We start from the raw sequence: 23321 nt of genomic DNA on the forward strand, positions 1-23321 counted from the left end.
AAATCTCTTGAGTAGGAGCCAAACATTTTCATATGGCTTCTGTTCCCACATCGTTTCTTCCTCAAACAACCCGAGTGGCGGTGGTGGTGGGGCTGTTGGTACAAGCGATATGCATTGATCTGCCTTCCCCCCGCTCACTCCCAACAAGCCGAGGAGTACTTACTGCATCCAGCTTTGTAGCTGAAGCCAGGGGGAAGGAGAAATCCCTGCTGGGCGGCTGCTGCGGCCAGGGTCCGCTGGTCTGGGGGGAACACGGGAATCATCAGGGGAGGCAGCTGGCCTTGAACCTGCAGACCGCAAACAATAAAACAAAGTTAGCTTATTGCCCAATGCAGAAGAAGATCATTCTATTTTGTCGTTAGCAAACATGTTACAAGCTCAAATTCTTAAAAGAAAACTTTGATCCACCCAGCCTTTTCTATTTCAAAGTGCAAAAGTAATCAATTTTGTAAATACAATTCATGTTTGGATAATGAGTGCCACACAACAGACATCCAATAAGTCCGAAGTCTAAACAAAGTCTGATAGCGATTTGTCTGAAATGGAAAATATCTATGTCTGAGTACAACAAGCAAAGAGCGCTTGAATTCTGACAAGTTGTGAGGCTGTGCGTAGTGATTCATGGAGGTTAGGATGACAGATTCTGTTATGGGATTTTCAATCTCATCTTTGTGTAATATCCCCCTGACAAAGATCACCAATGTGGGAAACTGACCTTGAAATCACTTGCACTCAAATAGGTCAGTCTAACTCATGAAAAAAATAAGCATGACAAAAACAGAATAGACAGGAGGGTTGGATTCTCAAACAGTATGATCTAGATTAACGTGAATAATTCTGCAATATTCTGCAATAGTGATTGATACAACTTTCCTTGCAAAAACAAAGTACATTTCTTTCCAGATGGTTGTCTCTGAACACAGTCATTTGCACGCACTGTGTGTTACATATACTTCAATGTGTCAGCATGCTCAAGAGGGGCACATAAGTATATAGGACCTGAACTTTATTTTCCTCATAAAAGGTACAGGCTCAACAGAGCATTTACATAAAAGGTAGGCAGGCTAACAAAATATATAACCAACACATAATGTACACAAATGTATAAAGATTCAAATTGAATTCCAAAATTATTGTCTTTCTCTTGAGTTGTCAATCTAAATAACTATTTGATGATTTTTAAATGACAAAATAACATTATTCTGAAAAGCGAAAATGAACAGCTGTGTGGAATTTTTGCATAGTCCTCCTAGGCAAAAAGCCACAGAACTAAAAAAAACATTTCCAAGGATGAAAGTGACTTTGCCAAGTGTAGAAGCTCCAAAACAGGCCTCACAAACACTAATAGAAAGACAGATGGTTCTACTGAAGGTTTTGCTGCCAAAAATAAAATTAAAAAAAATCGAAAATAAAAAATAAATGTGTGATGTTATTGAAGCTGAATGCAAAGTTCTCTAATGACTGAAAATATTCTTGTCCCATTGCATGTGTGAAAACTGCCTCCAGGGCTGATCTAGCTTTCGGGGAAAAAATAACAGTTCAAAAACATAATTTTGCTCTAAAAACATTTATAAATGGATTGAAAAGAACGTTTTGCATCTCGGAATTTAAACTCTTCAATTTTCATACTCCCGTTTCTAACCCAACTGTGAGTACAGCACCAACTGTACACTTAAAATTGTACATTCAAAATAGGCACCTGCTGTTTTCCATCTAATGCTTCCGTTCTCCAGGGGCAATTTTGTAATGGAGGGCACTTAGAAACTGACCTGAGGTATATAGTTTAACTGTGGATCTCAGAAAATAGTCCCTTTTTAGGTTACTTTCCTCTAAAACATTGCTGCTTAGTGAGTGAATATTCAATGCCAGTAAACCGACCTTATCAATCACTCCACCTTATGAGTAGATATAATCATCCCTTATCAATCAGCCATTGTCCTTCCTGCCAATAAACATATTATGCCACTGACCACCACATAATACGCCTGACCATTCGGGAGGTTGTCTGCCTCAAAAACATACCACCCCATAAACAAAGCCAACGATTTTCGAGTTTCCAATCCTTCAAAAAATTCCAAAAATGCAACACACACTTCCCCTACCTATCACTACTCATAAAAATGCAGATCACTATAATATTATGAGTAATGGTTTTAAATCACAGTGCACCTATACACGTGTCCTAGGTTTCAATGTTTCAAAATAATAAAACATTGTAAATCGTGTGGAACCACGTAAAACTGTAATAATGCAATTTTGTGCAAACTCCTTATATTGTTCTTACATGAATGGTAGACATTTTCCGACCTGTATGAAAACCCAATGATGCTATGGCTACTATCTATGCAGTTCTAGCCACCTCAACATTTTTATGTGCCATTGGAAAAGAAAGAAGAATGTTTGCAGCAAAAGAGATGTGGGAAATCTACCAACATGCGTCTATCCGTCCAGAAAACTGATGAAAATGAACGAAAATTATTGAAATGAAAACCGTATGACCAACGTTACCCATTGAGAAATTAGCATCATTAGGTTTATGCTCATATGGAGGGCTCTCTAACAGCATCGAACTTGCATTAAGACAAATACAACTGTAGAAATTAACGTCTTACAAATAGTAAAATATAAACAAGCATTTGCAAAGCAATGGGTCTCTCATTTGCTCGAGTTAGAGCTATTACCTTTGTAAACTCCTAACCAGGCTTTTCTTGCCACATAAATTTAAAATGAAAAGTAATAGTTTCACAAAAGCGAGCTGATTCAAAGCGCCACGGCATCAGCGTGACTCAGCACACAAAAGGAAAAGAAGTTCACTCGCAGTCAAATGTATGGACAAAAGTGCGATTAGTCATGTAACACGGGTGCTGTCCAAGGCCGTACCTAAACCGCCCCACGGAAGGACAAACGTAAAGCATTTACCAATGAAGGAAAGGATTTTTGAAGGGCAAGCCCATGAACGAGTGATAGTGATAAGCGTGCGGTGGGATGGTTAAAAGCCCAGATACACACCAACACGTAGGAAAAGCAGCGCTTGTGCGCTGCTATGCTCGACCTGAAAATGAGACATAACATAATTGACTGTGGTATGGTATTTCCTGACACTCAAAATTCATCAAATGAAGACCAGATCTGAATCCAAATCCTGGTTATTATTAAACCTTCTGCTGCAAATGCTGCAATGCAAACTTGAGCTCATCTGGCATGTAGCATATGGTCTTGAACTAAGAAGTTAAGTTTTGTCACTCATACAATTCAATGTGGTAGATAACAGTGGCTATATGTTCTCAAATAAAAGCACTTTTAGGACATGTAATGAGGCTAAGTTGGAATTCGTTATCACACTACATTACATGTCCACCGTATGTTGGAGGGAATACTCTCTAAATGCAGATCACGGGAAATACTGGAATTGAATGCAGAGTCTTGAATCAAACTGTGCATTCATGTGAGGTTCCAACATAGGAACAGCATAACGTCAAACTATTGATAATATGTATAGAGAAGATGAGTTGCTATACTTGAAGAATATTGTGGAAATCAAGGCAATATATCCAACTCAATTTTTTAATTGAGAGAGTTTGATGTTGCCAAGAAAGACCAGTTCGGCATGGAGATGCAACATTTGATAGGAGAAACTTTATTGGAGCAGTAAGGTGTTTTTGTATGTCATTCAGTAAATCAGCTTTATTTGTGAGGAGCACGAGACATGATAGCAGCTTCGCTCTCCGCCTTGATATTGAGATCAAAGAGTTAGTTATGGAATGTAATCTTCGACCATGCTCAGTGCACAAATTACTTTTGTGGGCATATTATTCAGCAACCAGCTTCTAGAGAAGCTCTAAATGTGATTAACATGCTGTTTAGCTCTAACTCTTCACAGATTGTTTCTTGGTGGAATATTATTGCCATTCCTAATAGCCCACCATATTTTGCCCACGACCTGGCCTATTGCTGGTTATATTGTATCAAGTATATTGGGTAGTGGAACCAGCTCAGAAATATAACTCCTTTACCTACACGATATTGCAACACAGGCATTTACATGTAACCCTGGAGACCAATCATTAAAGTTACTTAAAATCCCACCTTGGCATGCCCTTAGTTCCAACTCCCTGCCCTACACACTGGTGAATTGTTACTACCACAGCAAAACCTACTAATTGACAAATATGTCCACTAAGAAGAGCCCCTAAGAATATATAATATTGACGTACTAACATGAACTGGGCCACAGCTACTATTTTATTAAAATTAACACTGCCAATAAACGTTCAGCACACTTTACAGGATTGATCCGGATCAGAATCTCATTTCTGGTTTTCTGCAGTTTGCAACCTGCGATTGCCCCAGATTGATTTACTAACTCAATTTATCAATAAACCGGAGTGCATAATCAACAGTCAATAAAAGGCGACAACAGTATATTTAGCCCCAATTATTTCCCTAAAGTATGAATTATTTTTCTCCAACCTGAGATTAATGATGGAAAGCATTCATATCCATGTTAAGTAATAAGGGTTAATGGTGGATCTCCTAATTAGACACTTTTCTGACGTCCAATTTGTGACACTGGCTGTTATTGATCTCAATAGCAGCATCTGGATTATGTGCACGTTTTGAACTGTTTAAAGAAATCCTTCCCTAGGGCAAACTTAATTTCTGTCTGCCATGAACAATGGCAGTCCACTGGTTCTGATTAGACTTTAATAAAATTAATGTTTTAAAAAAAAATGTTATCAGTGTTTTACTAAGAAGGTTTAGTGCCACTTCTAAAAAGATAGAATTTGTGATGCTGTAGACCTGCTCTTTGCTATTTCTTAATGCTTTCGAGGTTTGTATTCAAGTTTCGTGCTTCTTCAAATCTGCTGTGTGTAGAAACAATTTTTACATGTTTTAATACTAATGTGTGTGTTTGATGAATTGCAGCTTTGTTCGATTTTAAATATATAATCATAAAAGTATTTTGAATGAATGGCTGAACTTGTTTAAAGACCTGCTGGGCATCAGCCTTAATAACTCCTAATGAGTGTTAGGTGGTTTAGAGCGACTCAACCTTCAAGATATTAATTTAGTATTGACGTCACCTGACCCATTTGGTAAAATATTTGAGTAAACTGTGATGTCGATATTACTCAGTGTCCTAATGTTGTATGAGACACACATTAAAAAGTCCTGAGGGTGACTGGTCATGGAGCCCTAAGTGGCCATAAAATAACACCACTTTATACATTCTACGGCATTCTTGACATTGGAGTGCGGAGTAGAGTGAGATACTTGTCATGAATACTAATGGCAAGTTGCAAAAGTCTTCATCTTGTATATCCAATAGAAACAGATATGCATTTAATGTATCCTCACATAACCCTTCGAAAAGATGGAAACCTTCTTAGCGGCAGGAACTAGTTAGACAGGGCTAGGTCTCCACTATACCATGGGTGAAGTGCCAATATCCACATGAAGCAAGCTTTTTACGGTGAAATATATTCCAAACAATTGCAGTAGAAGCAGGTGTTTGTAATATATCTCTCAGTTTACAAACAAGATATTGCATATCTTGGGAAAGCTGGATTAAGATGCTGAAATGTGTATGCGCACTAGCCCTTATGGAAATGAGCAAGCGTTTTCTAAACTTTGGATCGAGTGACAAGCTTTTTACATTTAATTACACTACCCTCTAAAACATGGGTACTCGCAAACATTATCTCAGGGGCCACAAAGTTAGGTCTGTGGTGCGACCGAGGGCCGCATTGATGCTAGCAGCGTGCTGATCAAAGGGAGGAGGGGGCTCTGGGTGGGGAGGGTAGTGGCATTATGGTGGCGATAGGGGGCAGCAAAGCATATAGATCTAGTGGCTGAATCGCACAAAGTGAAACCAGAAAACCTGGCATTAATCCCTGCTTCCCAACTTTACCAAACTGTGTGATCCTAGGCAATTGTTTAATTTCACGTTCCCTTCTTTTTCTTCATTATTGTATGTAGGAGGGCCTCACAATGCATGACTTTGGTATGTGCGCTGTGCAAACCCTTCTCCTGTGTTTGATTTAATAAACTATAAAGTTGTTCATGTACAATAGCAAATCAGGCCAATCAAAGAGTGCAGATAACAACTGACTTGCCTCTTAGTTCACTATTGGCATTGTTATCAAGGTGGGGGTAAGAATGAATGTTGGGGGTGGGGGAAGAATGAAAGTTTCTGAATTTATGTTTGAAACCTTCATTTTAAAAAAATACTTCTCCATGGACTGTTAGATTAAATGGTTCTGTGTGTAAATGAAATACACTTTTTGAATTTTTAAGAACACTCATAGTTATAGACATTTGCTGTAAGATTTCTTAAAGAATGAAAGTGTTCCTGCAGTTAAAGCGGTGCAGGACAAATTCCTTACATCCTTTCCTTATCTTCTATCATGTTTAAATAAAGTGTCCCTCGTTAAATGGAGTAAACAGCAGCCTAGTGCTACTGCTTTCTGGGGGCCGCATGTAAAGGTCAAAAGGGCCGCAAGCGGCCCCTGGGACATACTTTGAGTATCACTGCTCTAAAACGTAAACAAGTAGCAGTTTTTGCTTCTCAATGGCAACTTTTTTATATTTTGAAATAACGATAACGCCCCAAAGGAATCTTGGGTCAAATTAATGTCACGCACTGACCGCTTATACTTATTTAAACAATACCATCCCTTCTTCACATTCACTAAAATGGAATGGACTGGATTTGATAATTACCAATATGGAGGGAATTGCAAATGTAGATTTTATTGCCCACCTCCCCCACCCACGGGGGGTAATACATGATTAGTTTCATTGCAGTATCAGAAAGCTGCATGCAAAAGCACTTTATCATGGCTGAGTGTTGATCCAAATTTCAGAACATTTAGATAATTATAAACTAATAATATGTGCATACTTGGTCAGTGAGTGGCTAAGGGATCCTCACTGGCTATTGGTGAGAAGTAGTCTTTAATGTGCTACGGAAACAGGCTGAATTGGAACTCAAACAACCACTCCCTATGCTGTGTTTGGAGGCCCCAGAGACTTCAGGTCTACGGATGTCATTGTGTTGAGTGGGGAGACTGTGGAGGCTGTGTAGACTTCCTGTACTGTAGACCATGAAGGCATGACGTTGAGAGATGGCAGTGACCTGTGGAGTCAATGGGCAAAAGGCCTGGCCCTTTATACAGTTCCAAATGTTTCTACTTTCACCCCATCATCTGGAAGAGAAGTTATTACAATGTTATTTTAAACACTCAAGAGTAGTTGTAACAAAAAACTGTCTCTTACAACTCTCACAATAATGTAAAAATTAACAATGAATACCCAAAGCAATCTTTTGCTTTTAGTAACGTAATTAGTGCTAGCACTTCATTTAACGTGCATGTGTAAAGCACATTCTACGTTTACCGAAAAGTGAATCCCTCTACACCTCAATCGTTAGGACACACCAAAGAGGATTACAGTATAATGCTCTGACATAACAAAAACTGCTCTAATTGTATCTAACCTTCTTTGCATCTCAAAGCAAACAAGCGTTGGCTTCCAGCAGCACTGCTTCGGTTCATCAAAATATGTATGCCATTCGCACCCCACCGTAACAGGGCCTAGAACTTGAAACACTGCAAATGAATGTGCAATGTCACCCCAAGGCATTACACACGGATTACTTTTCTTTAGGAAGGGCTGCTCGCTCACAGTGCAGGTGGGCGGGAAAGCTCCACCTCTTCAGATGCCCAACCTCCAGCCCCCGTGGCAAACTTGGCCACAAGATACATTTTATGGGACTTTTGCAAACGATAGGACTTGAGGTGTGGGATGTTTAGATAATTTTGTAGGGATACTCTGCAGCAGGGCTCTTGGGGATGTGAGAGGACATTCCTTTAAACAGTATAGTAATCAAAATGAACATATGCAATTGTAGCTGTCTTTAAAATATGTATTCAGTAGATACAGCTCGGAATATGATGTTTGTTTTTGTGCTGTGCTGCACTATACAGCGGTCATAGACTGCAGCATCCTGTGAGTAAATGCAAAACAACTGAAACAACTCTTCATCTCCTCTTTCCGAAGCTACAAATCACTGTTTAAAGTCATTTTTAAGTAATGCTGCAGCACCTATTTTAGTACCTTAAGTGTTTCCAAAACTAAAGAGTGGCACATTCATTAGACTTAACCCACTTTTACTGATCCTGAAGAAAAGGAAATAACGTTTTAGGGACAACAATTTAGCACTAAAATCATCCGGACTACACAGTCTGAGCTGCTGAGATGACAGGAATCAGTGCAAAGGGAAAAATATATTTAAGATTAGAAAATGGATAGTTTCACTCTAATGTTTCAGACTTTGCGAGCTTCATCACGAGTGCTGTGCAGTTCACTTTTCTGTAAAGGATTCTTAAATTTTCTCTGGGCCTGCCAACATTGTTCAAGTGCCTGAGAACCTAATCTATGTGTTGAGAAGGTTCAGTGTGCTGTTTTGGCTGACTCGATTTTTTGCTGTGGACTTCTGTGGCGGTAGAGTTGGAAATTAATAGTTTAGTGTTTATGACTGACTACACAACTTCTAAGAAGATCTTTAGAAGAAAAAGTGTGTTACTTGTTGGGTAGAATAAAATGATGCACACAGGAGCTTTACTAAATGAATGAAGCCAACACAAGTTGAGGTCCTAAACTTACAGAGTAGAGATATGGCAATTCTATTACCTTCCATCTCACTGACAAGGTGACACACACCACTGTTCACTGTCACTGCCACTACAATTCTTAAGAACTGGAAATGTCCTGAATTCCAATTATTGGAGCGGCAGTCAGCTGCCTGTATTAAATGATTAAAGCATTAACTAAACGGGGTTTCAATTTATGCTTACTTTTTCTGACAACAACATTTGGCCAATAACAAAACAAAATCAGGGTGAGTTCAAAAACTGCTTGGGTTTACATGCTTATGAGTGTCAGAGATTTATTAGAAGACACCCTTTTGTGCAATAGCGCGGCAGCCATGGGCCACAGGAGAGCATGGGGAATACCACCCTGGCCTCCATTTAGGTATTAAACACAGCAGTAAAGGGCTTACAGAGGGCCCTTCACACTCATGCGCCTTGGTGCCACTGTGCATGATGCATTAACGATTTCGCCATCCCTCCTAACTGTGAATATCTATGTACCATTTTTTCTTACACTTGGTAGTACAAGAACGTATTAGAATCACAAAAGCTATTGACCCGGAGTAAATTCATTACACTATGGCCATAATAAACCACAATATTTAAAATCAAGCTTTGTTCTTACAAAAACAAAAGGTATCACATCAAACTAGAATACTCGGGATACTTTGGCTACCCAGCACGCAGAATCTTTGCAAACTAGGGTTGTCAATACTAGAATTAGCTCGACTCTTGGTCTGTGTGGGTGGAAGCTGTTATTGAACTGACTGGCCAGACAAAGACAATTAACTCTCTTAGAGAGAGAACAAGAGCAAAGCAGGAGACCAAGTAGTGTGAGGCGAAGGAGTATAACAAAGCATGGGCACACTGAACAGGTTGCCCACCTTCACCTGCCATTAGTCCCTACTTTACAGAGCATTAGGATGGATTGACTTCTTACAGCATAGCCAGTAATACACTGTCAATAACTGAACAAAAAGGCTAAAATATGCATAAACATAAAAGAAGAAGCTAAATAGGAAGCAATACGTGAAATCGGTGCGTTGCCGGTTACTGTTGCAGTAGCATCTACAAATAAAGTTAAAGGCTTGCACTCTCTTACTGTAATGCAATGCATTTAATGTCACAAAAACCACAATACACATTTGGAGCAATTGAAAAAGATTTGCATTTTTTCCTTCCTTTCTTTTGTGGTTTCAGAGAGCCTTCCAAACATGATGACTGTTCCCTTGGCCAGCGACATGAATGCTGTAATCACACAATTACTGAGCTAGGAAGTTTAATTCAGCATTTTGTTTTCAACCACAGAACAATTACTCAACAATTTCTGGTTAACCATACCACTGTGCAGCCTGAGGAGGAAGCGGAACACAAGCACAATCTATTGTCTGATCTATTGTTTGACATGAAGGCAGGCAGGGGGGACGTTTCCGGTGCATCCCTCTGGCACTGCTCCGAAAACACTTGCGGATTATCGTCCCCTGTAAAAGCCTACTCCTGCGGGAGTGGCCTACTGACGGGCGCTGCTATGAAATATGAACTTCAGACTAAATCCTGCTTCCACAGAACTGCATTCCTTACTATCTAAAATGCACATCATTCAGGGCCGGAGGGCTGCCAGCTCTTTCGTTAGGACCCACCAATCTGCCACTAAGTCATGTCCAGCGTTTGGCCTCAATCTTTTCACAAAAAAGCAAGATATATTAAATGACGTGCATTTGGACTAAAAGAGAATGGCTCACGTTTATGCGGCACTAAGACCACATGGCTGGCCAAGTACGAGAAGCACAAGAAGTGTGGTATTTTTTGCTGGCAGTACTGGTGAATCCAAGAGGTCTTGGCTCTAAAAGGGGAGCGGTTGTGTTTGCCAATGCTTGTATGGTACATGTGGGCAGAGTCGCATTTAGCTATCTGGGTCAGTTCCGATTGTGAGAAAATGTTCACAATGGGACATGAGTGATAACACTGGAGCTGAGACTGAAGGCAGTGTGAGTCAGTAGGCTATAATAGTGTTCACATGACTTGAACACCCAATCCTATGTCTCTCTCCAATGCACTCATAGTGACGGTCACATCTGTATTTGTAATTACCTTTTTAAATAATTTACAACATTTTCATTGCTGTTGTTCATTTTTATCAAACTGCTAAAAGCACTCACAAAGCCAATAGGTCTTGCTTGTTTTAGTCATGTTTGGTGCTGTGTGATATGAATGGGTGCAACAGCAGAAAACTCACAAAGAGGCGCCTAAATGCTAGACAGGCAGCCTGTTGTGTAAAGTTACATCCTACTTAACACACTCCGTGAGGCCTTTGTTCACAGCAACAGCTGTGAACGAAAACATCAAAATGTTGGCGCTCCGGGCATCTATCAGCCATTAGAAGCCCATAGCACTCCATTCTTTTCAATGGAGCTCCCAACATTTCAATGTTCTAATACAAATAAACAATGTCTGCCTTTCAAAACAGAATGTCATGTCCACATGAAACCCTTGATTATGGCATTGGCTGTTTCTAACCAAACAACAGTTCTCAATGAAAGTGAGTCGAATTCTCTGGGATTGAAACAGAATGTCTAGTCAATAGAGTTTGTCCGGTGCTTTATCAACACACAGAGGTATCCCACTAATATGGTGACACTCTGGAATGATCAAAGTTTAAACCTACTGTATGAAGTCTGGTGAAGACAGAAATCTCCTACTTTTGTGAAGGTAAATAAAGTTTCCTGGTACTGCCCAACCGCGCCTAAGGTGATGATTGCACCATTGCATGGTGAGGACTTTCTATTCCATGCCTGCCCCTTAAAGGTCAGGACATTCTGTGACAGGAAATTGTTTCTGAGGCTAAAAAGCGACATCAACCAAATATCTGGCAGCTTACCCTCAGTCACTCACCTGAGTGACAGTGGGAATTGTTTTCTGCTATGGCAAAATTATTCTAAAGGGGTCCTCCTTAATTTAAAATTTCAAGCTTAAAGCTTGACGCATAAAGTTGTGAGTCTTTACCACTTTTCAGCCATGCGTGATAATAAAAATACAATAACAGATTATTAACATTAATGTACTTTGTCACAACCAAAATTTGAGCATTACTTTTTGATGGTGTAGAACAGCATACAACTAACCAATATTTAATATATTGCTAAATTACACACATTTAGCAGAAACAAAACAACAGCATCAGCTCAAACACTTTAGGTTATTCTGCTACTGGATTTGGAAAGGATTTATTTTGCCATAGCCTAACTATCGCTCTATTTCGATATGAAGTGAGCAACATATACTTTCAGTGCCATTAAACAAACAGAAAAAATATAAGAACTATGATAAGGGTATAAGGGATCTCCGAGGGGTAAGTGTTCACCCAGGCAAGCCAGACGTTTTGGGGTATTTTTGGAACTGGTTGCAGGGCAAGGACACAAAGAACCTGGTTTCAATCCTGCCTCGAGCAAATTGTGTGACTCTGGGCAATTACCTTTCTTCACTGTGCTTCTTTTTTCTATGATTGTCACATTTGAGAGCACCTTGAAATAATTCAGTTCAGGATGAACACTGTACAAAAAGCCTTTCTTGTATATGGTTTAGTAGACTATAATGTTGTTCAACTATGACAATAAGATAGGGCATATATAGGTGGCACAAGACAACTGCTGTGCCTTATGGGTCACTAAAAAATCGTTACCAGGAGAGAAGAGGGAAAATGTGATTCCCACTGGGTGGCTGCCTTGCACAGTGTCTAATCGGGGAACCTGGTTGCAATCCCAGCTTCCCAGAGTGACCAAGCTACGTGACCCTAATCATACATTTTTTCACTATGTTTTTTCCCATAATCATTAGATTAGGTTGCACACTATACATAAATCTCTCTCGTATATGTTTAGTAGGCCATAATGTTGTTCCATCTATTACTATAAAGACTAATTTAGAAGACACAAAGCACATGGCTTGTCTCTGGAGTTATTAATGAAATTGTAAAGGCAAAAGGGTTGTGGCTCACTATTTCTAACAAAAAGGCCACTTAGTGCAGTGTTATAATCTAGGGTGCTAAGGAGAAACTAAATTTAAAATGTACTTTCTTAATTTAAAAGTTCTTATTCTGCTATAAATAATGTGGAAGTCAGTAAAACTTGCAGATGGACAGCAGGTCCAGGATGTGCTAGGAGCCGTTCTCACTACCACTGCTCTATTGGCTTTGGTTATAGGGAGACATTTCCTTGGGTGTTGGGTACACAGTCTCAAAGCCTATGCGTGGGCAGTATACATAGTGTGGGCTAGGATTACATGGTCTGCCCTGTGAAACGTAATGCGAGCCAACAGCCCTGTCCATAGCCCGCCTGCATGCTTGGCCTTCTCAAGCAGCGGGCCTGGGGAAAACTGCCCTGCCTCCCATTGATAAGGCTGTGTGCCCCAATCACGTTGGAATGGCACACAGAAGAACGATGAAGGAATGCAGAATGTAAGTCTAGTAACTTCCTGGTAAAAGAAAGTTGTCTTGTGATGATTGTGTACTCTGTTCATGTCACTGAAATTCACTCCAAAGTATCGAGGATGAGTTTTAATGGTGAGGGTATACAAACCAGGCAATTTAATTGTTTTATTCGTTGGTTTTAGAATTTTAATGTTTCACCACTTCACTCTTAAGAACTCGCGTGCAGTAAGAATCAGAGATGTGAGGGGGAAGGCATAAGAGGGCCTGAAAGTCAGGAGGTCAATTCAGAACCTCTGCAAAACAAAAAAGAGTTTGGTTATTGTTGGACAGGACAGAGGGGTAAAGTCATATGGATGGAAAGCAATGATTTATAAGATTATGCAACATTTTGTTTATCTAGAGCAAAAAGGCAGACAGCTACTGCTTGGTTTTTAGGAGTTTAATTATAAGTTTAATTATATTTTACATGTGCACAACAATATTTATTTTAACAGAAAAGGATACAAACTTTAGGAACATTTATTGCTTTCGTCAAAAGAGCAAGTTATTTTATTGTCTTACATGTTTTATAGTAATATATGTCCTGCTGACAATGGCTGTACTGGTCATTAAACGCTCTCTGCCTCAGTTCTGTGAAAGAATTGCCCAGGAAGGTCTAGTACAAAGGCAAGTTATTTAACGACCTGTGGAGCCTGAAGCAGGGTAATTATTCTATTTAAAGATTACATCTACTGAGGGTAGAAGTTTCTAAATTATAGAGGGAGAAAGAGAAAGACCATCATTGGAATGCTGGAGTAGAAGGTCCATACCAGACATTCTTAGTCCTCTGCTACTCCATTCTCTTCAGTGCAATTTTCTACCTGTCAATGTTCTAATAATGATTTCTTAGGCACCAAATGCTCAAAGACTGCTTCAGTGTTAACTTGTTCATGAAATCCGAAAACTGATGCTTCAAAACTAACTTCTCTACTCAGCAAGCTCCTAAAGCACTACAATTGGGCACAAGTTTGTCAGCTAAGTAATGATGAGATATATTAAGATAAACAAAAAACAGATATACCTAAAGAGAGGAAGAAATGAACAAAAATAAATGCCTTTAAAGTGAAAGCTCTGCTTTTAAGAGGGAGATGTTTACAACAGTTAAATGTTTATAATGCACTAATCAACTAAGTCGCAGATCAAGAATAATAGGATATAAGAGGGCATATACACGGATCTCTGAGCAGGAAACTCTCATGTGTTTCAACTCCTCAGGGAGGTCTCAATCAGCTTAGGGATCTTAAATTATCACAGAACGGTTGCACCGAGCGTGTGCAAGAGCTTGCTCTATAGGCGTGGGTTTTATCACTGTTTAAGAACCTGCAGTTTTTTCTTTTTTAAGTTGTAGTGAGGCAGAAAATGGCTCCTTTTTGTAGATGAGACTCCTTGAGAACAAATTACAGTCCTGAAGGGATCGGTCGGTTTGTAGGGATGACTCATCCATTCGCTGGGTGCACGGGTTGTGCGGCTGACTTATGGTCGCCCTCCAAAAGAGAGGGCTCACAATGGATGGCTTATATAATTGCAGCAGTCCATATCCAGTAAAACAGCCCGACCACGAGGAATAATGGGCTCAACTCGGCCGAACAGTTCAGTAAAAACCTTTAAACAGCTGCACGCCACACATGACCTAGGCGAGCTCCACAATGCCTATTAACTATGAAAGGCGGCTTTGAGAACTATGTCTTCGGCACCCCTGCTATTATTGGACGGAATCAATCCTCTATGACTTGACGCAGAACAAGAGGCTTTTTTTTCAATCAGCCCTGTGCCGATCATCCTTCGCATTTTAGCCTCTGCCCTGGAATACTCTGGGACAATGGTACTGGTTCCATCTGTGCTCTCCATTAAACCCTGGTAATCCTTCGAAGAACAGCTGGACACTCTGAAAACACACACAGAAACTCTTTCTGTGGGAGCTGCTTGGCTACAATTACACTGAGGCGGCCCTTGTTTCGAGCTTTTTGTCTGCAGAGAGAATTAGAATGTCCTGCTATAACCAAAAGAACACGAAAGAAAGATGTCTCCCCTTTACAATAGCATCTTATTTCGGGTATCCTGATTGCACCAGAAAGCCATAAAGAGTACTATATCAGGTCTCAGGCCTCTTAACTCAGTAATATGTAGTTCAAGAAGCAGGATTTGAAAAAAAATAATTACTCAAAACCCTAGATAACTTAGATATATGCTAGGAATGTATCATCCCCTATATGTTAACAGCCATTTAATATGCTTAAATATACAAGCAATGGCAAAGCCAATATGTCTTGCTTTTGGGATCTAATGGCTTTGCTAATGTTTTTTACGGGTGAGAAAGCAACAGCCGGGGAGAAGCATTAGAGGGCAAGCGCATCAAGGAGGGGTGCTGGTGGTGTAGCACACTGGAGAGAGAAAACAACATGTAGCGTAGAAGTGGACTGAGAAGCACACTAGGAGAGAGCTGGAAAACATAAGCACTCTCACAGAGTGCTTAAGAAAAAAAATATAGTTAAAAGTGATGAGTGGAAAGAATTGACAATGCACCAGGGGACAGACACAAGATGGGCAAGATGAACAAGGCAAGCCATTGAATAAGATACAGTCAAATAAGAATGACAGTAAATCCAACCAATAATATGCAATAGGTGGGCTGCAAGACCCTCTCTTGGTAAGCCCACAATTTGTACTTTGGAACCAGGCACCTATCACTGCCTGGCATGTGTGACCTAAAAACAAAGCTCAATAGGAGGTAGAGTTTCTCTTCACCTGAGAAAAAAAGATTTTCTGAAAAAATCTTTACTGGATTGGGAAAGTGCAAGTAATGATTTGATAACAGGCTTGCACCCCGTCAGTTATAAGACAATGTTTTTGTTTTTTAAGATCACTGCAGATGACAAGGAAAACCAAACTAGTTTGTATACACACTGTCTCATGACAATGTGTATACAAATTAGGTAATGCATTATCTATTGGCTCAGAGGACTAATGTACTCAATTCAGGGATCTATGCATGACCTTATGATCACAGGTTCAAATCCCTTTGGGTCCACTCAGCCTTTCATTCATCTGACGTCTATCAAAAGAGTTCCATTGAGTTGGGTAAAAAATGAACAGCCCTCCTTCTAAGTTTATGTGCACTGTACAAATATGCATGTATATGACTATTTTCATAAATAATAGTTTGATTCCCTGGGACAACGATTAAATAAAGCCACAATCTAGAATAAGTGTCCCCTTTTCAGTGTGAATTTTTGGAGAAAGACTGACATCTTTCAATGATCTTTGTCCTCCAAAGAAGTCGACTGCCGCAATGTAGAAGATATGATTTGAGAATAGTTGAATAATGTTCAGTGAGGTTACACAGTTTCTTAGTAACGTTGTCAAGCAATGTACTACATGTAAATGGCCATATAAATGCCTCATGCCTCATGGAGCTTGGGTGCAGACATAAATACATCAATGGACATAGTGGAAAATGAGTTGAGCAACTGCAAATGGAATTTGGATGGAACAAGTCATGGTCTTGGATGAACAACACGCTCCCCTTGTTAATATACCAAAAAAGATCCAAAGCACTTTCGAGCCTGAGATGTTAATTTGAGAATTCAAGAGGGGATAATTCTAGATAAGAGAGCTATTCACAGAGATAGGCAGGCCTTCTGGAACATCTTGTATGTCAAGTGGTATACAAGTAGATGCTTATTTTCTCAGCAGAGCATTTTTGGTGGTGCGCGGCCTCTAAAAATCTGGATACACAGTGGTCACTGTGTAGAGAAGAACAGGTTCCCTTAGAAAAGAATCTGAATTAGTTCCACCAAATATGTTCCTGGAACGATCTTGATCTGCCATTTCTCCCTTTATATCTCCTATCCTTCCTCCCTCCCTCTTCACATTCTCCTTCACCCTTTTTGAGCCCTCCCCATGAACACAAAGGCCATTGAGACCAAATGCTTAATAAAAACTTTAAAACTTGAAATATACTTAAACTTGGACAATGGTAGTCAGGGCTCCACATCAGAATAGGAACAACGTATGTCAAAGGGCACGTAGGATTGAAATAGAGAACTGAAATGCTCAAGACAACCACCAAATCCCTTGTGCACCATGCAAAGGGCTGTAAAACATGATCTGGTTGTTCACTGGCAACCTGTAGAGGAAGTCCAACTCGGATTTAACACAAGAAGCTAAGGTAAATAAAGCAATACACATATCTGCTGCATTTTGCACAGTAACACAGTGACAGTTAAGATACTTAGGTAATAATATATTTCAAACAGAATGAGATAGCTGTCTGAATCACCAATCTCCTCTCGTCAGTTCAGAGGCAAAGAGGAATCTTCCTTAACCTGTTCAAAAGGGAGTAACATATACCAGCGATCTTGTTGACATGTAGGCAGACTGTAAGATCAAAAACAAGATGGATAAACAGACATGGAAACACGGGTTGAGAATGAGGCCAGAGCCAGTGACTATTACATCGGGGTCAGGGTCTAAGGGTGATTCCCATGAACCTACACCGCTGTTTTATCAGTATTCAAATTTAAAAGGTTACTGGTCATGAAACATGCCAGAGAAGAAAGAAGTTCCTGAAGATTAGGGTACATGTCAAAGTTACCCCCACTTTGTTGTATAAGGAATTGAACATCAATAGCACAGTTAACAAAAAGTGAAGCCACAATAACTCTTTAAAGCAGCTAAAGGCATTAAATAAAAGTTTTAAAAATGCCACAAAGTGCACAATAATTCTTAATTAATCAATGGCAAGTGTTTTTAATTTAAAAAAAGCACTTTAATTCCCACACAAATAAATACTGAACATAAATTACAAATGTACACAATAACTTTGAGACAACTTAATTAAAGATGCAAGAAGGTCTCTTAGTGTTAAAAAGTGAATAACTCCTTCCTATTTTGTTCGTCAAGTGAAGTTCCTCTACTGTAGTTGTCAAAGAGTTCTCCATTAAAAACCCTTTCCTCTTGAACGTCTCGGAGAGTTCACAATGTAAACCCCCTTCCTAGTGCATTTGTGAGGTAAAACCTGATTTCCAGGGGTACTGCGGAAGAGCAGTCCAAATCTGACTCAGTAGCTGTTTAGTGGTATAAACTCAAAAGTCAGCAACACACAAAATAAACACAATAAATCAATGACCAACAATGTTTTCCTTTAAAAAGGAAACGACACACTAAGGCACAAAATACTCAGAACCTGATTTAGAGTTTGGCTGATGGGTACTCTGTCACAAACATGGCGGGTATCCCATGTGCCACATTACAAGTGCCATAGGATGTGATGGACTTGTAATTAGAACAATGGGTTATTTGTCATGTTTGTGATGGAGTAACCTGTCCACCAAACTCTAAATCAAGCCCTAAATACTATGCTCAAAATGTTAAATACTTACATGATTTTAAGTGGGTTTACAAATTGGGATTAAAAGCCACTTTCCCTTTCGTTTGACCTAGTGGCCATAAAGTAAATCTGTATCTGCCAGTAGGTTCCCTGTGTAAAATCACCTTCTATTGCACTTGTCAGAGTTAACAATGTGATACCGGTTATTATTATATCTCTCGGCTTTCACAATGAAATGTATTTTTCTATTATGTTTGTCAAGGTTCATAATGTAACATTCTTTTTCTTGCAATGTGTCAGATTTCAAAATGTAAAATTCCTTCCTACTGACGCTGTCAGGTAGTTCACATTCTAAACCCCCTTTCTATTGTATGTGTCAGCACTGATGACTGATGCATTTTTTTAGAGTATGCACTATAAAAACCCTTCTTAATGCATTTATCAAAAAAACTCACAATATAAAACTCCTATGGTATTTTTCAAGATGTTCCCAATATAGAATCCCTTTCTATTGCATTTATCAGAGAATTCACAATGAAAAACCCATTTGCATGTATTAGAGAAATCTGGTTCAGGAAGTCTCAAAGAAGTTGGTTTTTACTGGGCCCTAACTAGAATGGGAATCTTTCTTCTTTTGTGTCCTGGGTGCTCTGTACCTCAGTTGCACAACCTGAGGTTCAGTTACTCCTTCTAGTACTTGAGTCTCAGGGTAATGATAAATAGCAGTCCAAGGCATCAACACTCAGCATTCTATAAAAACAAGAATAAATCAATGTCTAGAGAATTATACCTTAAAAGGAAACAACACTAAATATTACACACAAAATTACAAATATTTAAAAGATTTTTAGTAGAATTGTAAATGTAACCCCCTCATACATGGGCCTTGCAGAATCCCAGGATGCAACTACAGTACCCAAAATAAATACGATAGGGGAGCAACTACCCAGTATATCTAGTCTATTCCTGTTGCCTTTGTGGCATTAGATGACAATTTGTACAACAAGAGGCACTAATCCTTAAAACTAGCAACGCCCCTATGTCAGCTGATTACAACAAAATGTTTTTCATGATCAGTAAGGTTAGGTCTAAGGGTTTTGTCAAGCCATTCATAATGCAAAGTGGAGGCCTATTGCTTTTGTCATCACATTTAAAAGTAATATGTAAGCCTGTAGGCTTTAACATGAACATAAACATGTCCATGTGGTATCTGCCTAGAAAGACCTATCAAGCATTTTAGGAGGACCTACAGAATACATTTACATGAACATAAAGTCTCCTTGTAATGACACCACACCAATTATTTACTCTGACCAGACCTAAACAAGACCTCTGTACTAAACTCCTATTGCATTTGTCAAATAGTTCAAATGAAAAAAACCCTTTTTATTGTATTTCTCACATAGTTAGCCCCGTCCTTTTGTGTTTGTCTCGATGTTTACAACGTAAAATCACTTTCAATGGCATTTAACTAACAATTCACAATGTAAATCCAATGTTAATTTTTTTTCAGTTGACGAATGTAAAATCATTTTCTTTTGTATTTGTTAAGGTTGGCAATGTGAAACTTTCATATGGTGTTTGGCAAGGAGTTGTAAAACCCATTCCTTTGGAATTTGTCAGAGAGTTCATAATGTAAACCTCTTCCTATTGTTTTTGAGAAACCTGTTTCAGGAGATCCCAGGGCAAACATAAGTTAATAGCCCTAACTTTGTCAATAAGGGTCTTTCCACTTTGCTATATTGGGACCTCTGCACCCCTGACCCTCAAACTAGGGGCCACGTGCTCCTTTTAAGACTTATCTCTAGAGATAACTAGGCAGAGCAGTCAAAGACGTCTCAGAAAGGTGCTATGAGCTAGAAACTCAGAACACAACAATGCAATATAGTAATACTTAATACTTCAATGTCCATCCAGTGCTCCTTCCATGAAACGGAAACCTTCTTGAATACACATACGACTACATACCATAATCAAATTAACAAACGTTTACATGATTTTAGATAGAATTACAAACTAGAATTTATTTTACAGAGGAATTACAGATTAGCTTTCTATGTTATTGTTGTTTTTAGCTATTTTGTTTTATCCAATATTTCAGATTATTTAATACAGATAATTAGATGCCATCACGACCCATACACGTCTTATAAATCGTTCAAAAATATATATATCATTAGAAAATCAGGCAATCACTAAACCCCCCTGCTGACATCTACAAGTAATCAGATTGAGAAAGAAGTGACCCCTGGCAACATAAGAAAAAGCAATATGTTGGATGCTCTGACAAAAATAAGCCGTTTTCACTTTTTTCTGCCTTTCAATAGAACCTGCAACCTTTCCCCTATGACCAATTAATATTATTCTGAATTCGTGGATGCACGCCTCTTGTATAAAAAAAGAAAACAATATGAGCTGATATTTAAAACTTTTAATGACTTTACTAAAAAAAGGTGGAAGTTTTCAGCCAGCTGGCAGCATACCGAAAGCCAGGCTGCACAGCTTGAACTTATAGCTATCTTAACATAATGAAGAAGTGCCAATAATTAGCATATGTAGTGTGAACAGGTTTGCTGGCACAAGCGAGTGAAAAACTCCAAGGTAAAGTTATTATTAGGGAGTAATTAGCTCTGTGAAGTAAATGAGTGAAACAATAGCTGCCAGCACTGACAATATGGCTAACATCTGACTATGTAGAAGATAACATTGTAAAGCACTGCTCCCTGAGCTAGAATCTGTTAATAACCATATGTTAGTGTAATTAATGCAGAGTCTTCCTGACCTGTTGTCACATAGGAACAATACTTTCTTGGAAACGTTCACACAAGCAGTATCATATTGAAAATGGAAAAAATATTTTGAAAGTTAAGATACAAGCAACTCTACTTTTCTTTTACCTAATGCAATATATTAATACTGTTTCCTAAAGCCAAATCTACAAGCAAAAATAGCACACAAAAGGTAAATTAGCGTACAACGCTAAAGTAATAGGTTACTACATAAGTGAAGGCTTAAACAATATCTATGTGACATCCATTATGCCAAATATAGACGTGTGGATATGGCAGAAATACAGACAGATACACAGAGATAAATAACAAGAATTGTTTACAAATATATTATTTTATGTTAGCCTCTAGCTGTTTTTCTCTTTGTATTCAAAGCCCATTTTATCAGCAACAATGGGGATTTTGTAGCTGTTCTTGGCGATGTTCGGCTAACAGCTTACACCTGATGGCTCACACTGTTTATTTTTTATCTTTCATGGGGAGAATGCTGGTTGGACTATTAGCAATAATTACAAATTAAGGTCGATTATGATTATTTCTTACAGGAGAGCATACATTTCAAACGCTTTATCAGTATAAGACCCTCAAAGACCCATTACAAAACGTCATCAAACCAAAGACGCTGTCTCTGAAATTCAACTTACTTTCACAGTTCGCCATCTAAAGCATAAATGGCTGACAAAAAGAGATTCTACACTGCCCACAGGTAGTTTCATAAGGAGATATACAGGTAACCATCGAGCAAACTGTTTATGTACGTGCCTAGGCAGCAGTTTAAATATTTTAAAACTACTGAAAATCGACAGAAAGAAATAATCAATCACTAAGGATTAGTACCAGCTACCCTTGTGAAAGCTGCAGAAATATTCAACAGCAACAACCATTATGATGACAAAGAACATCTTCCATATATCTCAGCAGGTAAGACACTGTTTCACCAAATTACAGTTAGCTATCCACTGGCTCTAATACAACCCAATAGAACTTATTCAATGATTAGGTTCTTAGCAGGGGACTTACCTGCAATTTTAGCAGTAATACCACCTAACAAATCACAGTGATGCTGGTTTTTCCCTACGATTGTAGCATATGAAAATTTAGCATCCTGCAAAATGTAAAACTTGACTTGGAACCATGTGGAAATACCAGTTAATATAATTTTGACCCCATCAGAATTAGAAACAACTTCTCAATCAATGTATAAGCAAATCAAAATAACAAACAAATGGTGTATGGGGAAAGAGTGGTTACCTATCACTATGCTAAGGTCTACACTGGGGCATCTAAGAGAACTTTGAAATGCCTGCCTACTGAAAGAAAATAAAAATAACTGGTAACTCAGGAAGGCTACTTACATTCACGTAAAAACTATATGGGAGACTATGAACATCCTAAAAGTTTACTTAGCTAGGCAATATTCCATGACAAGTAAGGCCAAACTGAAACCATTACTAGGGCATTTCTTTTTTGTAATCATTCTTTCTTATTATTTTTTATACCACAGATATTAATATTATAGCTATCACAGGGGACCTGTAGTAGGTACACAAAGGTACAGGCAAGCAGAAGAAGAAAGAGTAGAACTATATACAACTTGGATAAGAGATGGAGGGCGGGGATAGGGGTTTGGCGAGGGAGCTCTACTTATCAGGGTGGGGGAAGGGGAAGGACAAAAGCAGCAGCATTGTTAACATTGCTCCCCCTACATGTCTTCACTGCTGGCTAGGGCACATTCTTATTTACTCAGTGGAGGACCAAAGTTACTCCTAACCAAATATCTTTATCAAAATGCCAAACTACAATTATGTAGTCAAATGCACCATCCCAAATATATTTAGGACGTGATTAAAATCCCTTCAATTAAACAGACACTGGAAAACAATCAAATGGCAATTTATCCTGTACAAGAATGCAACCTCTTAACTGAGTTCCATACCCCGTGCTCTTTTAATAGTATTTTTTCAATGTTTTAAGCCGGCTGTGAACTTTCTACTTGATCACAAAACAGATCTGATGTTGGTTACAAACGGCCATACACATTTACAAATGTGAGGAGTACCCATATTAGTTTGAGTAATTTCTTT

General features: G+C 38.9%; 1 protein-coding gene across 5 annotated transcripts in view; it reads right to left on the bottom strand.

The window, feature by feature from the left end:
- The window catches only part of SOX5 (SRY-box transcription factor 5), a 451433-nt gene that overhangs the window by 157804 nt on the left and 270308 nt on the right, over nucleotides 1–23321 (bottom strand). For all 5 annotated transcript variants that reach the window (XM_069228573.1, XM_069228572.1, XM_069228575.1 and 2 more), the window contains one exon: nucleotides 164–287. In XM_069228573.1, the coding sequence (XP_069084674.1) occupies nucleotides 164–287 (124 nt within the window). The remainder of the gene's footprint in view (nucleotides 1–163; nucleotides 288–23321) is intronic.

This window comes from Pleurodeles waltl, chromosome 4_1, assembly GCF_031143425.1.
Source record: "Pleurodeles waltl isolate 20211129_DDA chromosome 4_1, aPleWal1.hap1.20221129, whole genome shotgun sequence".
NCBI classification, from domain to species: Eukaryota; Metazoa; Chordata; class Amphibia; order Caudata; family Salamandridae; genus Pleurodeles; species Pleurodeles waltl.